At 32.8% G+C, this 19973-nt stretch overlaps 2 protein-coding genes across 2 annotated transcripts; one reads left to right on the top strand and one right to left on the bottom strand.

Annotated features, from left to right (window-relative positions):
• The first annotated feature begins 1204 nt into the window (after positions 1 to 1204).
• LOC110728196 (pentatricopeptide repeat-containing protein At4g32450, mitochondrial-like) lies at positions 1205 to 4557 on the top strand. The gene is made up of 2 exons (XM_021907858.1): positions 1205 to 1632; positions 2290 to 4557. The coding sequence occupies exon 2, from the start codon at positions 2323 to 2325 to the stop codon at positions 4246 to 4248; it is 1926 nt and encodes a 641-aa protein (XP_021763550.1). The 5' UTR covers positions 1205 to 1632; positions 2290 to 2322; the 3' UTR covers positions 4249 to 4557.
• A 4449-nt stretch (positions 4558 to 9006) lies between these two features.
• LOC110728195 (3-ketoacyl-CoA synthase 6-like) lies at positions 9007 to 11567 on the bottom strand. Its single transcript, XM_021907857.1, has 2 exons — positions 10711 to 11567; positions 9007 to 10093 (listed from the first exon to the last, which is right to left on the bottom strand). Exons 1-2 carry the CDS (start codon positions 11410 to 11412, stop codon positions 9320 to 9322), a joined length of 1476 nt encoding a protein of 491 aa, XP_021763549.1. The 5' UTR covers positions 11413 to 11567; the 3' UTR covers positions 9007 to 9319.
• Positions 11568 to 19973: the final 8406 nt, after the last annotated feature.

Raw genomic sequence — 19973 nt, 5'->3', positions numbered from 1 at the left:
GATCGACCCAAGATATTTAAAACATTGGCTCATGGTCAAGTCCTTTCCATCCAAACTCACCACCTCATTGCTTGTCCCCTCTGAGTAGCAAAGCGGCATACCAAATATTTAGTCTTACTCCGACTTAGCTTAACCCTCTAGATTCCAACCTTTGCCTCCATTGCTCCAACTTGGCATTAACAACATCTTTAGTTTCATCCACCAAAACGATATCATCCGCAAACAGCATACACCATGGGACTTCATTTTGAATTGGTCTAGTTACTTCATCTAGAACCGTTGCAAAAAGGAAAGGGCTTAATGCAGACCCTTGATGCAATCCAATTGTAATAGGAAAATCTTTTTTCAACCCTCCACATGTCCTCACATTTGTTGACACATCCCAGTACATATCCTTAACCAGGTCCATGTTTGAAGGCACATGATATTTATCCATCTTCTCTTCATCACTTCTACCACTTCTGCTGATTTCCCCGTAAGAGACCCCACATTCCAAGACCCAATCCGCAAACTAAAGTCCTTCCTCACACGCTCACTAGTACCACACTCCCTCGTGTCCCCACCTACAAGCCCTTGATCATTTGACACCACACTTGGGCAATGTGGCGCGTCGCTTTCGGGCGACGACCTAGCAACCCTTGTATACTTATCACAGCACCCGGGTTTGGAAAGTGCAGCGCGTCGCTTAGTAGGGAACACCCCAATGGCACGCCCTTGCTCATTTGACACCACACTCGGGCAATGTGGTGCGTCGCTTTCGGGCAACGACCTAGCAACCCTTGCATACTTATCACTACACGCGGGTCTAGGAAGTGCAGAGCGTCGCTGAGTAGGGAACGTCCCCACGAAAATATCAGTTTTGCTCATGTCATGGGATGTGGCAAAGTTTTACATTGGCTGTCACTGGCCTACCAAAACCCTCCTCCTTTATCCAGGCTTGGAATTGGCAGCGAGAAACCCACTGGCAGAGTTCCTGTTGAAAGAATCCTTCACATTATTAATTTGATTTAGAGGAGAGCCAAATTCTCCTTTTCATTAGATCCTTCTTTGTATTATTAAGCACTTTGGGGTTGTTTGGCAATCGGCGGTTGGGTGTTTGTTGTTGGCTTGTTTGCTTGGCTTGTTTGACTAGTTGGAAGTATTAGCTGTATGGATTGGTTTTTTAAGCTAGTTGTTTAAGCCGACTTTTTACAAAAGTGTTTGGTAAAATTATTAATGGTTGTTAGCAGTGTATTAGTGATAAGGTGGGCCAACAAGCCAAAAGCCAATAGAAAAAACTACTTCTATTAACTTTTGGACTTTGGCAGAAAATCCAGCTTAAAAGCCAACAAAAAAACTAACTAACAAACATATTTGATAGCTATTTGACCAAATTAAAAAGCTAAAAGCCAAAAACAGGCAAAAAATCAATTCCAATTTCCAAACACCCCCTTTGTTATTGTATATTTTAAGTACTAGTAGATTTTTCCGTTAATAAAACTTTTCAATAATCCCATCCCAAACCCCAGAAAAACCTCCCCTCCCAAAAAAAAAAATTAACTTGAGAAAAACCTAAGTCCATTAACACTCTGACTTCCATTTTTATACCTTCATTTTTCTCTCTCTTTGTAACAAGGATTGTTCTTTGACGAGGTAAGCTTTCGCCTTATCTATCTTCAATTTTAAGAATTTAAAGTTTAATTTTGATTTGTGTCTGATTTTTTTTAGTATTGACTTCTTTGTTAATTAATGTTCAATATTGTTTATAAACGTTTTTTATGAACCAATTGCTAATTTTATTGGTTGATTTCATGCCCAATTTCATGGTACGTTGGACGCTTGAATATGTAATTTATTTTTCCATAAATTTTCGATTCCATTTTTCAGAGGATAGCTTCTTTAAATAATAATCTAGGTCTTTTTTTGTAAGAAATTCTGCAAAGTGTACTCTTTGGTGCTCATATATTGCTATTTCACTATTTGGAGAATGCCCTTTTGTTAGCTGATAATTTCGGAACTTGAAAACAGAGGAAATCATTTGAAACCCTGATAGGATATGTAGCTTGTGTTTATTTCGTTGAAGATTTATCATATGTTAATTTGGAAAACTATGCTTTTTTGTAAGCTAGTATAAAAATGGAGGATGTAGTTAGTTAAATAATGTGATAGGTTGCCTAATTGTTGTATAATATGGGTGAGATGATTCCCTTGTTTCATTCAGGGAAAGATAATTGCTGCAACATTATGATTTGTAAATCTGTTTGAAAAGAGATAATTTGTTGATATGATTTGTTTCTTTCATTGTCATAGGAATTTTGTGAGCGAATTTGAGTATATATCCAGATGAATAGATATTGGCCTCTCTTTTCCAAATTCAGACGGTTTCATAATAGATACTGCAATTCACATATCAGATGGCGCAATGACATTGCTTCTTGTCAAGGAAGAAGCAGAGAGGATGCGGCCTTTTGTCTGAGACAGTATTCGAGTCTTGGAGTGAATATGGTTCGGGAAAGTAGTGAGGATATTCATTCAGATGGGATGTATGGAACTCCTGAAAATCATAATGATTTTTATAAGTTAGGTGACTCCAGTCCCCGGGGTGGGAATGTAAATTACAGACAGAATGTGGGACACTTTCAGCATCTGTCTAGTCCAATGAATCATTATGTTACAAATGAATGGACGACTTCTCAAAATATTGGTCACCCTATGACAGAGAAAATTGAAGTAGGTTTACAACACCCTGGATACTCCAATGGTGGAGAAAATGCAGCATTTCAGCCAATTAGTAACCACCAGACTATGAGCAATGGTCAGTATCAGCAAAATCCTAGTAACGTGTATATGGTGAATGGAGTAGCATCCCCTCCTGGTGGTTACCAGCAAGAACGTGTGGACACTAGATCGAATTTGAATTCATATCATCAAGTAAATGCTGGTGGATATCATAACACTCATTTGGGACCTCATCAGCAGAAGTTTAATGGATCACGCAATCCTAACATACTTCCTCAGCAACAAGTAAGTGCTACTCATCATGGACAATTATCAGCTGGAAATGATGAATTGGATGAGGATAATGATGTTGAGGGTACACTTGAAGAGTTAGATGTTTTTTGTGAAGAGTGGGATCTTGAACATGCTGTGAAATCCATGAGAAAGCTGAGCAAGAGGGGAGTTTTTATAGACATGCCTCGTTACTTGATACTGATAGATGCATGTGGGAAGGGCAAAGCTTTAAAAGAAGCACAAGATGTTCATCAGAATATTGTCAAATATACTTCTCCTGTTAAAGTTAGCGTTTTTAACAGGATACTGGAGATGTATGGGAAATGTGGTTCAATGGATGATGCCTATAATACATTTAATAGTATGCCTGAGCGTAATTTAACTTCATGGGACACCATGATTACTTGGTTTGCAAAAAATGGTCTTGGAGAAGATGCCATTGATATGTTCACCAAGTTTAAGGAAGCAGGACTGAAACCAGATGGTCAGATGTTCCTTGGTATATTTGATGCTTGTGGAGTTCTCGGAGATGCAACCGAGGGAATGCTTCATTTTGATTCGATGACCAAGATACACGGCATTACTCCAACCATGGTTCATTATGCTAGCATAGTGCATATGTTCGGCAGTGCAGGTGATCTAGATGGAGCATTAGATTTCATTGAGAAAATGCCTGTTCAGCCTAATGCAGTTATCTGGGAAAGCTTAATGAATATTGCCAGGGTCCAAGGAAATATAGAAATAGGGGATCATTGTGCTCAAATTGTGGAGCAGCTGGATCCTGCTCGCTTGAGCAAGGAGTTGAAGGATGGGCTTCTACCGGTTAATGATTCAGACACTCCAAAGAAGAAGGTGAAGAAGTATAATCCGTTGGCACATACAAAGCATGAATACAGAGCGGGTGATAGAACACATCCAGAGAATGACAAGATTTATAAAGTTCTAAGGGGAATAAAAGAATCGGTAAAAGAAGCTGGGTATGTTGCAGAGACCAAATTTGTTCTTCATGACATTGACCAGGAGAGCAAAGAGGAAGCAATCATGGCGCACAGTGAGAGACTTGCTTGCACCTATGCACTACTTACGAACCCAGCTCGTATGCCACTTCGTATCATCAAAAACCTTCGCGTCTGTGGTGATTGCCACAATTATTTCAAGATAATTTCAAAACTTGTAGGTAGGGAGATCATTATGAGAGATGCTAAGAGATTTCACCATTTTAAAGATGGAAAATGTTCCTGCAATGACTACTGGTGAATGATTTTACGACAGCAAAAGGTAACCCTGCATCACCTTGTTCGTTATATATTATTGTAACATTTCTCTTTTCAGAGTCGATCTTGGTACTTAAATTTATGTGCCCAAGGTTGTATTGCCCAGATGCCAATAGTATAATTCACATTGGAGGTTTGATATTATTTCAGCACATTCAAATTTCAAAGTGGGATACGTAGGAATTCTAGGAAGTGTAGGCAAGGATCAAAACTGTGTTTACATATAGAAAAATGCAAATTGTAGTTTGGAAAATGAAATGCTAAAATGGTTTCACTATGTTTTCTAACTTCATTTTCATGGCAAGTTCTCTACTCTGAGCTAGCAATTTTCTGTTAGAATCCTATCATAATTCATAAGGTTATCAACTTCCCTGGCTATGCTTACTTCGAGCCTCCTAGTTGACATGTTCTGGAGGCTCGTAGCTGACATCTTTCCTTGACAGTGAAGAATTGAGTGATGGATTAGCATTGTATGTTCTGTTGGGTTCATTGTTGAAGAGGTCAAACGGAAGATCCAATGATTTTTTTGAAGTTGAAGATGCACGCTTCTTGTCCTTAAAGGTTCCTGCAGGCGAATGTACATTGTACTCATGCTCAATTGTTTCAGGATCTGAAAAGATCAGAGAACCAACTGGAAGTTCATTTGACTGTTTCTCATTGGCAACTTTCAGAGGACCCAGTGTTTGCCCCTTGTCAGAAAAGTTCCCTTGTACCCCAGCAGAAAACCCTTCTTTGGTGTTTGATGTATTGATCACAATTTTTGGACCTTTTCCTAACATGATCAAGTATGTGCTCAAGTCTTCGGACTTCTTTTCTGTTTACTTCTATTTGAGGATGAAATACGCCTGATACAACATATTACGAAGATTAAATTGAACATGAGGTGCAGAATTGAAGTTGTATTCATCATGCTATTTTACCTGCTGACTCTTCAACATTGTTAGTCTCTTGATTAACAGTTGCATCTCCATTGATGTCAAGATGGCCACAGTACTGTCTTCCTAAATTAACCACTTGTTGTTTGTTGGTATTACCCTTAACTTCTTCAGAAAATTCAATCATGCCAGGAGAAACATGCTGCTGTACACAAATGCTCTTTGTTGGCAAAGTTGAAGCTTCAGACGTAGTAAAATTAATGGCACTGGACTTCTTTATGGCAGGGAAATCCTTGGCCTTATTACGAATGTGATCAAAGATATGATCTTGCAGTCATCCTCAGCAGCTTTATCATTAAAACTGCCTTCAAGAACACACCTCAATACAGATTTCAGTATCCATAAACAGAAAATAAACAGAAAAACCAAATTAGCCTTTACAGTTGATTTTCCTTGTAGATGGTTTGGCAAAACCACTGTTGTCTGGTATGGGCTGTAAACAAAAGAATTATCTCCAACAACAGATGCAAGAAGGTAGCAACATTCACCAACTAAGAGTCTATGAATAGATACAAAGGCTTAGTTGAAAATATATTAAACTGAAATCCTTTGATTTAATCTCAAATTTGTATATTTGTCCATATCATACTAGAAGATGCAGACACAGAGAGACTAGAACCTCTGGAAAATAGTGGGTCTTGGATGTCTAAGCTAGACTAGATTAGGGTTGTTTAATTGCACGCGATTTAAATCTTTGAAGGGTAATTTACTCAAATAGTAGTACATTATATGATCATTTTTGCATCCATATTTAAAGGGGTAACAAAATTGAAGGAAAATCTTAAGGGGTAACAAAATTGAGCCTATGTACTACATTTAAATAGTGTAGTATATGATCATTTTTGCATCCATGTTTGCTGCCTTGCCGGGGGGGCTGTGATCGACAAGATCCAAAAGGCCCATAAGCTCATCAACCCAACAAGCAGAAGCTTCCAGAATGATTCTTCACAGATTTGGAAACACATTATCTTCTTCTGTTTGGTATGAGTTTAAGTTACAATGTTACATTGAACTGTTGAAGCTAGAGGAGATATGACGAAGGGAGAATGTGTTTGGCAAATAGCATTTGGAAGTGGATCTAAGTGGAATAGTATAGTATGGAAATGTAATAGAAATGTTGATCCAAAAATTGATGGGCTTATTGCATAGGTATCCTGTATATATTCTGGACATTTGGAACTTCATTAATTCATTATATATTTATATGGATATGTAAAATAAGAAAAATAAAACATATTGGTATCACTTTGATTTGGATCATACGTGTCTCATTGATCATTATTTCACTTTGACTTTGCTACGAGTATACAAACTTGTATTGTGAATTGCTATTACAGTAATGAAAATTATAAATACCTAAGTGTAACGTCATCTATGTATATCACTAATTTAGTCAACAAAAGAAGCGAATCAATTGATGAAACACTCTTATACGAAGTAGTAATAGTAATATAAGTACACGTCTAATGTAAACAGTGGTCAATGAGTAGGTGGTTTAGCTCTGAAATTATGGAAATAAACAATAATCAAACATTTTCTACACTCATTTTTGGATTATAGAGAGCTTCTTAAAGCATCAATGTCAAACTAATTTCGGCACACCAAAAATGAGTTAAAACTGATTTTGACGCTTTAAAAATTGATTTTGGCACACATCTATTTGAAAAAAGCATATAAAACTTTATTTGCACAATGGGTGTGGTAAAATCAAATTTTGATGTACCAATCATTTTCTCATTTTTAGATGTACTTTATAATCCGTATTATTAGTCTATTATTGAAACCATTATACTAAGTAGGGAGACGTGATTTTCTGTAGTTGATCTTCCTTCTTTCTAGTCCTTTACATTAAATTATCCCAACGAAAATTTGCTGGAAATGTAGCTTTTTGGGAAGTAGTAGTGAAGTTGAGTACTGTTACTTAGATTTATTTGTCAGCAAAAAAAAAAAAAAAAAAAAAAAAACCTTTAATGGCATAACTACTTTTTATGGTTGGGTCGCACGGTTGTATAAATTATGAAAATTGATGTGTAAAATTGTGTATGTGGCTCCCTAACCTCCAAAAACATAAACTAATTAGGGTTTGAGTCTATAAAACACGAGTAATTCTATTTCACTGTACAACTAATTGATAATGACATTGCTACATTATTTGCCTAACTTAACTTATTAATTAGTTAGCTATCTAAATCTATTTATGCCACACATATTGTCATGAATTCATGATATAATAATGATATTAATAATATGATTAGCTAACTAGTTAATCCTTAGATCCAACTAGCATCCTAAAAGTAAAAACAGTTGGATAATCCCTATCATATGGGGCTCACTTAGAATATAATTGTCTTTCTCGATCTCGATTGCTTTAATCTCCTATATAAGTAACTTTATGATTAATTTACTAAGTTAAACTATATGATCAATATATATATGTGATTTAGGAGGGACACACGACGACTAACATACACGAGTATTAAGTATGGTATGCTGCCTCTCTCATTACTAGTTCGTTTTAATACAAAACCTTATCATGACCAAACTTTCTCACACATAGAATGTAAGTATGCGACACTTCTTGCATAAGTACATACAAAATCATTAAAGGTTTTATATTTCTCAAAATCCTTGCTTCCTCTTTACCTCCATCTAAATATGAAGCTGTATAAATGAGTGTATTTAATTTATGCCAGAATAAATCCCTGGGTATCTTTTTGAGGGAATAAATCCCTGGGTATTTGGTATAATAATATGCCTATATTTTGAAAATGGAAGTTATCAAACTTATATTTAGAAATAGAAAGACAGACCTAACCAACTAATTTCCAACATTTTTTGAAGTGATAAGGAGGGTTGCCAAGTTGGCATTGGGCACAGTTGCAACCTCCACTTATTAAATTTCCATCACTTTTATGATTTTGAGACCCCATTTAAATCTTTTTTGATGCTACTCTTGCATTATCATATATTTTTATAGTATAAATTACTCCATATTATACAGTGTTGACTTTAAATCAATAAAAATTATCCATCTCAGATAATATTTTGGACTGACAGTATACACATTAACACATTGGCATTTGGCTAACTATTGTACTATGTGCGACATCCAAGAAATATTTGGTTTTTTTTTTTTTTAAAAACTATGCCACATAAATTAATTTTATTTGTTTATATGAAAATTATGAGTAGTTTTTGTTGTCATATACTCGTACATCATATGAGAACGATGTTTCCATGATAATAGTAATGATAATTAAAGTTACGTACTACTTCTAGTATATAAGTACCAAAGATAAGTAAAACCGTACCTTCATTTTCTAGGAAGGGTTTGAATACCGCTAGGTTTACATTGTCATGTTCTCGAGCTTCACCAAAGATAAAAATCCATATATGGTTACACCCACAAATCTAAGTGTGGAAATAGAAAAGACCACTTTAATTTGCTTTAATTTACATATATGGTATAAAGTTCCCAAATCATCTTAAAACTAGTTTTGTATGTCATGTATGTAATTTGCATTGCTATCCTTTGTAATTTTACAATAGATAACTTGTCGTCGAATATGAGAATTTGGAATTACAATGCCCTCAAACAAAAAAAAAAATCGATTGATGATCTAAGATCTAAATTCCATATATATCTATATACACCAACAAATTATGATGTACAAGTTATTCTACTGTCAAAGAGCTTGAAGTTCTAGCTTAGTGTTAATTACTAACCAAACAAGACTTATGTAACAAATTTGCACATTTGAAGACAATTTTTTGGTACCAAACTAAAGATGACAGAATTAAGCATATGATAATAAGTGTAACAGTGTTTAATTTTTTCATTGTGAAATATTATAGTACAACATATGGGCAGAAGCTAAAGGTAACATTCATCTATTTCATCATAACATGGTAGATTTCTATTCGAAACCTTTATGAAAACTAAACTAAACTAAAAATAAAATCATCACAAAGGATTTTTCCCCTTGATCTTATAATATATGAGTAAACCATATTTAGTTAATCAAACAATATATGATGACAAGAAAAATAATACAAGTAACAAACAACATTTTATGTTTTTTGTTCAATTTGATAATATACCCTGGCCTTGGCCTTCATCTACAGCTTCACAATTTCGGGTATATGGACCGGGTATCGGTCAATGCAATCGTCCCAAGGGCCGTTAGCAGGTGTTTTGATTGTACGGATACACTTCCAAATTGCACTGTTACACTTAAACCCGCTTCCAAAAGCTATTTGCCAAACACGGTCTCCCTTCTTCATTCTCCCTTTGGCCTCAATGTAGCTAAGCTCGTACCAAAGGGAGGATGAAGAAGTATTCCCGAACCTATGTAAGGTCATCCTAGATGCCTCAACATGCTCGGCGGAGAGCTGGAGGCTCTTTTGAAGTTCGTCTATAACAGCCCTACCACCAGCATGGATACAAAAATGTTCGAAAGCTTGTTTAAAGTCCGGTATGTAGGGTTTCCATTTAGGGTTGAAGAGCTTCCTTCCGATGAGAGAAAAGAGGAAGAGTAGTTGTTCCGAGGTTGGTAGGACTATAGGACCCATGGTAGTGATGTTGGACTTTAAGGCCTCACCGGCGATTGCCATGAGGTCTTTTTGGAGGGAGATTCCAACTTTGCCTTCGCGGTCTTCCTCCTGGTAGACACACTTGTAGGCCTTGTCGTCCGCTCCCTTATGGGTGCGGACGACATGAAGGAGTTGGTACTTAGACCTTTTCTTCTCCTTTCGCTTGTTGGATAGTAGGATGGCCGCACATCCCATGCGGAAAAGGCAGTTGGGAAGGAGCATTGCTCGCTCCTTCCCTTGGTAGTAGTTCGGAGTTATGATCTCCGTACTAATCACCATGGCATACGAGTTTGGATGAACCTACAATTCGTGAATAATATAAGTGTATATTTAATCACGTACTAATAAATCATAAACAACTAAGAATTGTAAAATAAACTAAATTGACCTGACCAAATATTGTTATTCAAACTTGTAAAATCTAACTACTTTATTTTTTTTAATTGTACTTCACCCTATTATTCTAAATTAACCTAATTTGAGCTCTAAATAAATGACCTTAACCCAAATCTACCATCTATCCCATTAGATATATCTAGCTAAAGCTTAAACAAATTTCATCAAATTTTTAGTTTATCACCAAATGTAACATTAAAAAAAATAAATGATTAAAGTGTTTTTTTAACGTATTAAATTGAATTGTACCAATATCCTATTTTCCAACTACTAGCTACCTTTTTTTTTTCTTTTTCTTTTTTCATGAAATTTCACGGTCAGGGGCCAATATGTTCATTTATAGAATTAAATGCAAAATTCAGAAATTTGATGTTCCAACAATTTACTTAATTAAAGAGAGATAAATGTAGTCCAACTACTCTATTAGATAGATAGAAGTGTATAACTCTCCTATAGTAATTACTGTATTGTAGTACATAAGAGTATGTAGCATAATTAAATATCGACTGATAAAAAGTTACCTGCAACAGATCTCGTGCCAAGTCCACGGATATGGGACTGCAACTACAACCCATGCCTGATAAATTAAAGCTCTTAATATTACTCCTAAGCTTGTATTTATTCACCACCATGGCGGACAACGAAGGAGTCGGAGAAAATAAACTACAATTCACGATCAAAATATCGATATCCCTAGCCTTAACCCCGGTTTTTTTCAATAAATCGTCGACAGCAGAAAATATAACCAACTCAGCTTCGCCTCTAGCAGCCTCCATAGTAGGCTGAGGGTTAATATAATGAATAGCCGGGGGCAAACATGTCTCTTCACCTAACCCGGATCGCTCCAAGATCCGGGTTTGAAAATCGACCGCCTTTTGGTCGTCCTTCAAATTGAGCTTATTATGCTCCATGAAGGTAGCAAATGGAACCCTAAAAATGTACGGGGGTTTGAACATCGAGTAGTCCACTAAATAGACAGGTCGTGGTTTGGACATATAATAAACCGTAAGGATAATAATAATAAGAAAAGTTGAACACATGACTTGGATCATGTCTAATTGGAGAGATTTGAAAAGAGAAATAATTTCTTCGGGTCCGGCCCGAAGGATTTCGACGGCTATCCCCGCCATAATGGGTATAAGGATAAGGCCAAGGAAATGGTTCACTAGGTAAGTGTAACCTAGCTTCACATACTTTAGCCTCACTGACGAAGTGTTCGCCATATAATGATATTGTTTATTTTTCCCTCTATTTTTTTTTTCTTATATGGCTAATTTTATTTGATTTTTGGAATTAATAAAAGGGTTGAGAAAATATAATAATTTTCAAGTATAGTTTATGTGTGTGAACGAGGTATAGGAAAGATGAGATGGGGGAAAGGGGAATATAAAGAAAGTGAAGAAAGATGGGAGCAATTAATTGTGGGCAGATGGGAGGATATTCAATGGAGGACTCAACATCATGCAACGCTCTCTTAGCTGGGGGACTTTATTATATTCATATTGATTTTATTTGTTGGCTTTTTATATATTCTTTTTATTTAAAATGTGGTTGCTTTTGCATATATATTTGCATGGACTAGTTAGGTTTAAAAACATGCATCATGATTATCATATGCACAAGCGAGGTTGGTCTTGGTCTAATGGTTAAGACTGAGTGCGTGTATACAACAATACGCCATAGATCAGGGTCGAAAAATTTGCCACAATCATTTGTAATTTATATTGCCCTTATGACTCATTCAGATAAAAGTAATCATAATATATACTCACGTTGTTACAAAGTAGTTAATAATGTGTCATAATTAAGCTATTTAAAATTAGTTAGATGTTAAAAGTCTCTAGATGCAACAAGATTCATATACAAAATGTTGCTATACCAGCGATAATAGACTCGATCATGATAGATTGATAGGGACGCATAATATTAGTTGCATACTTGCATACACATTTTGTGTTTGGGGACAAAAACCATATATATTTGGAAGTAGACATATTAACAAAAATAGCAATAACTATCTTACTTGTAATTGAGGGTTTTGCTATTCGTAATCCACGGGGTTAAGTACATCCCTCCAATAGAAATAGAGTATTTGAAGTGCACAAATAACTAATTATACAACTTTTAATATAATGTTTAATAACTCGATCTATGTATAGACATTGATCATAATCTTTAGGGCTATTACGTACAACTTTTTTCATGTATAGTTTTACACTATGATACATATATATATGTATAATCATCAATCCGCAATGAACCATACTAAAAGTAGACTAATCTCATGTTCGTATAACTAGTACAAGGATTAAAACAGTTAGATTACTATTCAAACGTACTTTTGCATTGACAATAACACAAAATAAAACTAAAGGTAGAGAGAAAAAAACAGAGAATTGAGGTATATGTATTATATATGAATACATGATTTAAAGTACAATTATATATACAGTAAATTTAAATTTATGTATCGCTACTTTGTATTTGATGTAGAGGAAACATGACATTATGCCAATTTAATTGTTATTTCGAAATTGTAAATATAATACCATCAAAAAAATAGAATCTAAAGCACACATGTTTAGAGTAAAGTTAAAATGGAACCGTAGTACCCTACCTATCTCGACCTTTTATATAGTTTGGTTTATATACTATATACAGAGTATAAGTAAGATTGGTTATACATAGTTCATTTTATTATGCTTAGAACCTATTGTCATTGCTAACTCATTCAAAATCACTAGGAAAAAGAACCAAAGTCATCAAGCTGGTCGTCAAGACTTCATATGACTATATATGAGTTATATCCCCTCTCTCGAGATCGGAGTATAGGAAAACAATATAAGAATCCTCATTCAATCCATAAAAAATTAAGAATTTATGGGCCCTGCCATGCATGTAGATGTAGCTTTCAAAAACAATTTTGTGGCTCGCAAGCACATTATACACAGTGGATAGAATTGAAGCCTAAAGAAGACTTCCCCAATTCCAAACCTAGTCATGTCTATCATCTCCTAAGTCAAGGGAGTTGTATCTAGAATTTGGGGTTTAATTTGCACCCCCAAATCTATTTGGAAGGACTGACAATGTTTTCTAATCATAGAAAAATAGGTAATTAAAAGCTATTTGAGAAATTAAATGACTCTTATTAATATACTTTGCACATTAGATTACATAAATAATTTCATTCTTTGTTATCTTATGATGAAGTTTATGCATGATTAGGGAAGTTTATTGTTGACTAAGCAGCAAACTTTGTGGTTATCACGCTTAGCTTTATCTTGTAAGTACAAGTCATATTTATTAATTATTTTATATTTTCCTCCAAATTAGATTGTTAGTCTACTATTAAATTTTTTAAATAATAATTACACTAATAACTCTCATCATAGTCCTCTCGTTTGCTAGATAAGCTTATGTTACAAGGTACAACCAAACCCGAGACATTGGTTGAATTGGACCTACAACTACTTAAAACATACAGTAGTAATAGTATAATTTTATTTCTCAACAAATTATAATATCTCTAATAACTCATTTAAAATCAACAATTATATCAAATTTAAAATTTAAATTTCATGTAACATGCGATTACCTTTGGCACTACGTTGTCCAATAACTTGTGATCATATCGATTAATACCCGGGTCCTAGCTTTCCATCAACAAGGATTTACTTTTATATTACTTGTTATATTACTTTTATATATATATATATATAATTATTGTATATGCAAAGTATATTTCTTTTTTATTTATTGGTCTATGCTTTAAGTAGTGCCACGTTACATGTAATGTTCTAATAATAAGTTGGTATAACTTCAACGTGTAGCGAATTGTTCGACAAAAAATTTAATATGTTTGGTATGCGTCTATAACAAAATTATCATAAATAGAAATATATAATTCGTCTAGTTGAGAAAGACCGCAATAATAATATGGCATATGCATGATTTTCATTAATATCATAAGTGTATGCATTGTGTTGTGTATATACTTTTTCTGTCATTCACATTAAAGATAAAGTGATATGTTTAATAAGGTAAAATTACCATAACCAGGAAGTTGTCATTAATTTTTTTTTATGTATTTTTAAGGTTTGAGTCATCTGACATAAATATACAAGAAGCTTTAATTTGAGTAATATAATTACTCCTGCCGTAGTAATTTTGATAATAAAAATTGATTGAATTTTTGATGGGATTTATGGATCAAAGGAAGACTAGTATTATTAAGTTTACATATAATTTTACTCCGTATGAATTAATTCAAACCTAAATCATACGAATAATTAGATTGGATAGGGACTATGTACCTATAAGGAATTCAAATCTAAAAGCATGCATGAATAATTAGATTGGACAAGGACTATATTTTCACATTATTATATATAAAATAAACTATAAGTCTAAGAGAGAGAGAGAGAGTCAATTTAATCAAAAGGAATAAATTTTCATAATGTAGGTTATGACTAATGTCACTAATTATTGTCACTTAATTAGCTATACTAAAAAAATCATATAAATTATTAGTTATTGACATTTTGTGTTATATGTTCAGTTGTGAATGCACTAGTGAATTGTCCACGTCTCGTATTGGAGAAGAAGAAAAACAAAATCAATTAGTAATTCTAATCAAGTTAACATTTGGTTATGGAAAGGAAACTTATAGGCTCTTTAGAAGACCGACTATGCAACCACAACTCCTTCTTAACAGGGTTGTTCAGATCCATTTATTCTTCATATAACGTTATTTAACTTATACAAGTACAAGTATACTATATACATAGTATCTAACTAATACTGAGTAAGAAATCTTAACCAAATGAGGAGGCAATAATAAGTAGGCATGAAAAAATTGGTAAGATTTATATCCATCAAAGAGTCTTGTGAGTTTGCATGGTGGCATGGACAAAGAAAATACAAAGTCATGTTGATAATTAAGCTAGCTTTCTTTCACGAATTCGGGCATTAATAATTCTTGCATTTCTCATCTTACTTATCGGGTGAACCCCTAAAAATAGACTTTTAGTTGCTTTTTATCACATGCATGATTTGCTCGTCATTATAATCTATTCCTGTTTATACAATTGTTGAATAACAAAAATGAAAAGGCCAACCAATTTCTTGCCACGATTATCAACTATATATTGATGTTACGTGTGAATTGCATGTGAATATGTCATACATCCTTCAAAAAATAAAGAATTGATCCAGGGCTTAACATGCATTCAGGTGCAATTAAAAAATAGCAATAGATTTGAATTATCGGCCTATAAAATGGTTGAAATATTACCGTTTACCCTGCACACTTAATAACGAAAAACAACACAAACTTAATAAACTCTCTAAAGACTTACAAAAAGACTTATGCTCATAGAAAAAACACAAAGCTTTTTGTCCTTTTTCTTGTAGGTGGAGTGTAATCAGCATGTGGTTGATTATCTAGTTAGGTTAATATTATATATGGCTAATTACATTATTATACACATCAAGTAGCTTAATTGCATATTGGATCAAGGTAACGCCTTCTTTGACTTGTAAATATGAGGTTACTAGTTGGTTACATATGAACATTGATTTAATATAAATAAAAAATTTACAGACTACTTTGATGTTGAGTCGAATTTCAGGCTTAAGATTAATATGTCCTAAAAATAAATAAATAAAGTCTTAAATGGTCCATAATATTCATAAAACTCAAAGCTAACAAATGTTAAAACATTTCAAGTGCCGTTTACATGTTTAAAGATATCATCTAGTAATATACTTCTATTTTATTATATAATCACACCAACTTGTAATATTTATTTATTTGTATCTTTTAGATAAGAAGATTTATTCATAAAAAGCAAAAAATGAATCTACTAATTAATTTCCATTACATATACATCCTATCATCACTTAAATATAATTTATTTAATCAAAGCATTTATCTACATTTATTTGGTTCAAAGTTTAAATGCGCAACAATTATTTTAAGTTCAAAATTTAATCTCATAAAGTTTTGATAAACATAACTTTATTCTTCAAACTTAGCGAGTATTTACTTAGTCTCTAGCTATTAGGACAAAATATTTTAGCTTATATATTTTGATTTATTTTAGACAATAAAAGGTCAAACAAGTTTTAAGTTTAAAATTTAATCTCATAAAGTTTTGATAGACTTAACTTAATTCTTTAAACTTAGCGAGTATTTACTTGGTCTCTAACTATTAGGATCAAAATATTTTAGCTTATATATTTTGATTTGTTCGTATAACTAGTACAAGGATTAAAACAGTTAGATTACTATTCAAACGTACTTTTGCATTGACAATAACACAAAATAAAACTAAAGGTAGAGAGAAAAAAACAGAGAATTGAGGTATATGTATTATATATGAATACATGATTTAAAGTACAATTATATATACAGTAAATTTAAATTTATGTATCGCTACTTTGTATTTGATGTAGAGGAAACATGACATTATGCCAATTTAATTGTTATTTCGAAATTGTAAATATAATACCATCAAAAAAATAGAATCTAAAGCACACATGTTTAGAGTAAAGTTAAAATGGAACCGTAGTACCCTACCTATCTCGACCTTTTATATAGTTTGGTTTATATACTATATACAGAGTATAAGTAAGATTGGTTATACATAGTTCATTTTATTATGCTTAGAACCTATTGTCATTGCTAACTCATTCAAAATCACTAGGAAAAAGAACCAAAGTCATCAAGCTGGTCGTCAAGACTTCATATGACTATATATGAGTTATATCCCCTCTCTCGAGATCGGAGTATAGGAAAACAATATAAGAATCCTCATTCAATCCATAAAAAATTAAGAATTTATGGGCCCTGCCATGCATGTAGATGTAGCTTTCAAAAACAATTTTGTGGCTCGCAAGCACATTATACACAGTGGATAGAATTGAAGCCTAAAGAAGACTTCCCCAATTCCAAACCTAGTCATGTCTATCATCTCCTAAGTCAAGGGAGTTGTATCTAGAATTTGGGGTTTAATTTGCACCCCCAAATCTATTTGGAAGGACTGACAATGTTTTCTAATCATAGAAAAATAGGTAATTAAAAGCTATTTGAGAAATTAAATGACTCTTATTAATATACTTTGCACATTAGATTACATAAATAATTTCATTCTTTGTTATCTTATGATGAAGTTTATGCATGATTAGGGAAGTTTATTGTTGACTAAGCAGCAAACTTTGTGGTTATCACGCTTAGCTTTATCTTGTAAGTACAAGTCATATTTATTAATTATTTTATATTTTCCTCCAAATTAGATTGTTAGTCTACTATTAAATTTTTTAAATAATAATTACACTAATAACTCTCATCATAGTCCTCTCGTTTGCTAGATAAGCTTATGTTACAAGGTACAACCAAACCCGAGACATTGGTTGAATTGGACCTACAACTACTTAAAACATACAGTAGTAATAGTATAATTTTATTTCTCAACAAATTATAATATCTCTAATAACTCATTTAAAATCAACAATTATATCAAATTTAAAATTTAAATTTCATGTAACATGCGATTACCTTTGGCACTACGTTGTCCAATAACTTGTGATCATATCGATTAATACCCGGGTCCTAGCTTTCCATCAACAAGGATTTACTTTTATATTACTTGTTATATTACTTTTATATATATATATATATAATTATTGTATATGCAAAGTATATTTCTTTTTTATTTATTGGTCTATGCTTTAAGTAGTGCCACGTTACATGTAATGTTCTAATAATAAGTTGGTATAACTTCAACGTGTAGCGAATTGTTCGACAAAAAATTTAATATGTTTGGTATGCGTCTATAACAAAATTATCATAAATAGAAATATATAATTCGTCTAGTTGAGAAAGACCGCAATAATAATATGGCATATGCATGATTTTCATTAATATCATAAGTGTATGCATTGTGTTGTGTATATACTTTTTCTGTCATTCACATTAAAGATAAAGTGATATGTTTAATAAGGTAAAATTACCATAACCAGGAAGTTGTCATTAATTTTTTTTTATGTATTTTTAAGGTTTGAGTCATCTGACATAAATATACAAGAAGCTTTAATTTGAGTAATATAATTACTCCTGCCGTAGTAATTTTGATAATAAAAATTGATTGAATTTTTGATGGGATTTATGGATCAAAGGAAGACTAGTATTATTAAGTTTACATATAATTTTACTCCGTATGAATTAATTCAAACCTAAATCATACGAATAATTAGATTGGATAGGGACTATGTACCTATAAGGAATTCAAATCTAAAAGCATGCATGAATAATTAGATTGGACAAGGACTATATTTTCACATTATTATATATAAAATAAACTATAAGTCTAAGAGAGAGAGAGAGAGTCAATTTAATCAAAAGGAATAAATTTTCATAATGTAGGTTATGACTAATGTCACTAATTATTGTCACTTAATTAGCTATACTAAAAAAATCATATAAATTATTAGTTATTGACATTTTGTGTTATATGTTCAGTTGTGAATGCACTAGTGAATTGTCCACGTCTCGTATTGGAGAAGAAGAAAAACAAAATCAATTAGTAATTCTAATCAAGTTAACATTTGGTTATGGAAAGGAAACTTATAGGCTCTTTAGAAGACCGACTATGCAACCACAACTCCTTCTTAACAGGGTTGTTCAGATCCATTTATTCTTCATATAACGTTATTTAACTTATACAAGTACAAGTATACTATATACATAGTATCTAACTAATACTGAGTAAGAAATCTTAACCAAATGAGGAGGCAATAATAAGTAGGCATGAAAAAATTGGTAAGATTTATATCCATCAAAGAGTCTTGTGAGTTTGCATGGTGGCATGGACAAAGAAAATACAAAGTCATGTTGATAATTAAGCTAGCTTTCTTTCACGAATTCGGGCATTAATAATTCTTGCATTTCTCATCTTACTTATCGGGTGAACCCCTAAAAATAGACTTTTAGTTGCTTTTTATCACATGCATGATTTGCTCGTCATTATAATCTATTCCTGTTTTATACAATTGTTGAATAACAAAAATGAAAAGGCCAACCAATTTCTTGCCACGATTATCAACTATATATTGATGTTACGTGTGAATTGCATGTGAATATGTCATACATCCTTCAAAAAATAAAGAATTGATCCAGGGCTTAACATGCATTCAGGTGCAATTAAAAAATAGCAATAGATTTGAATTATCGGCCTATAAAATGGTTGAAATATTACCGTTTACCCTGCACACTTAATAACGAAAAACAACACAAACTTAATAAACTCTCTAAAGACTTACAAAAAGACTTATGCTCATAGAAAAAACACAAAGCTTTTTGTCCTTTTTCTTGTAGGTGGAGTGTAATCAGCATGTGGTTGATTATCTAGTTAGGTTAATATTATATATGGCTAATTACATTATTATACACATCAAGTAGCTTAATTGCATATTGGATCAAGGTAACGCCTTCTTTGACTTGTAAATATGAGGTTACTAGTTGGTTACATATGAACATTGATTTAATATAAATAAAAAATTTACAGACTACTTTGATGTTGAGTCGAATTTCAGGCTTAAGATTAATATGTCCTAAAAATAAATAAATAAAGTCTTAAATGGTCCATAATATTCATAAAACTCAAAGCTAACAAATGTTAAAACATTTCAAGTGCCGTTTACATGTTTAAAGATATCATCTAGTAATATACTTCTATTTTATTATATAATCACACCAACTTGTAATATTTATTTATTTGTATCT

The sequence above is a fragment of the Chenopodium quinoa genome, unplaced genomic scaffold (genome assembly GCF_001683475.1).
Source record: "Chenopodium quinoa cultivar QQ74 unplaced genomic scaffold, ASM168347v1, whole genome shotgun sequence".
NCBI classification, from domain to species: Eukaryota; Viridiplantae; Streptophyta; class Magnoliopsida; order Caryophyllales; family Amaranthaceae; genus Chenopodium; species Chenopodium quinoa.
Note: the sequence above shows the minus strand (reverse complement) of the source record. Positions and strands in the feature narration are given on the sequence as shown.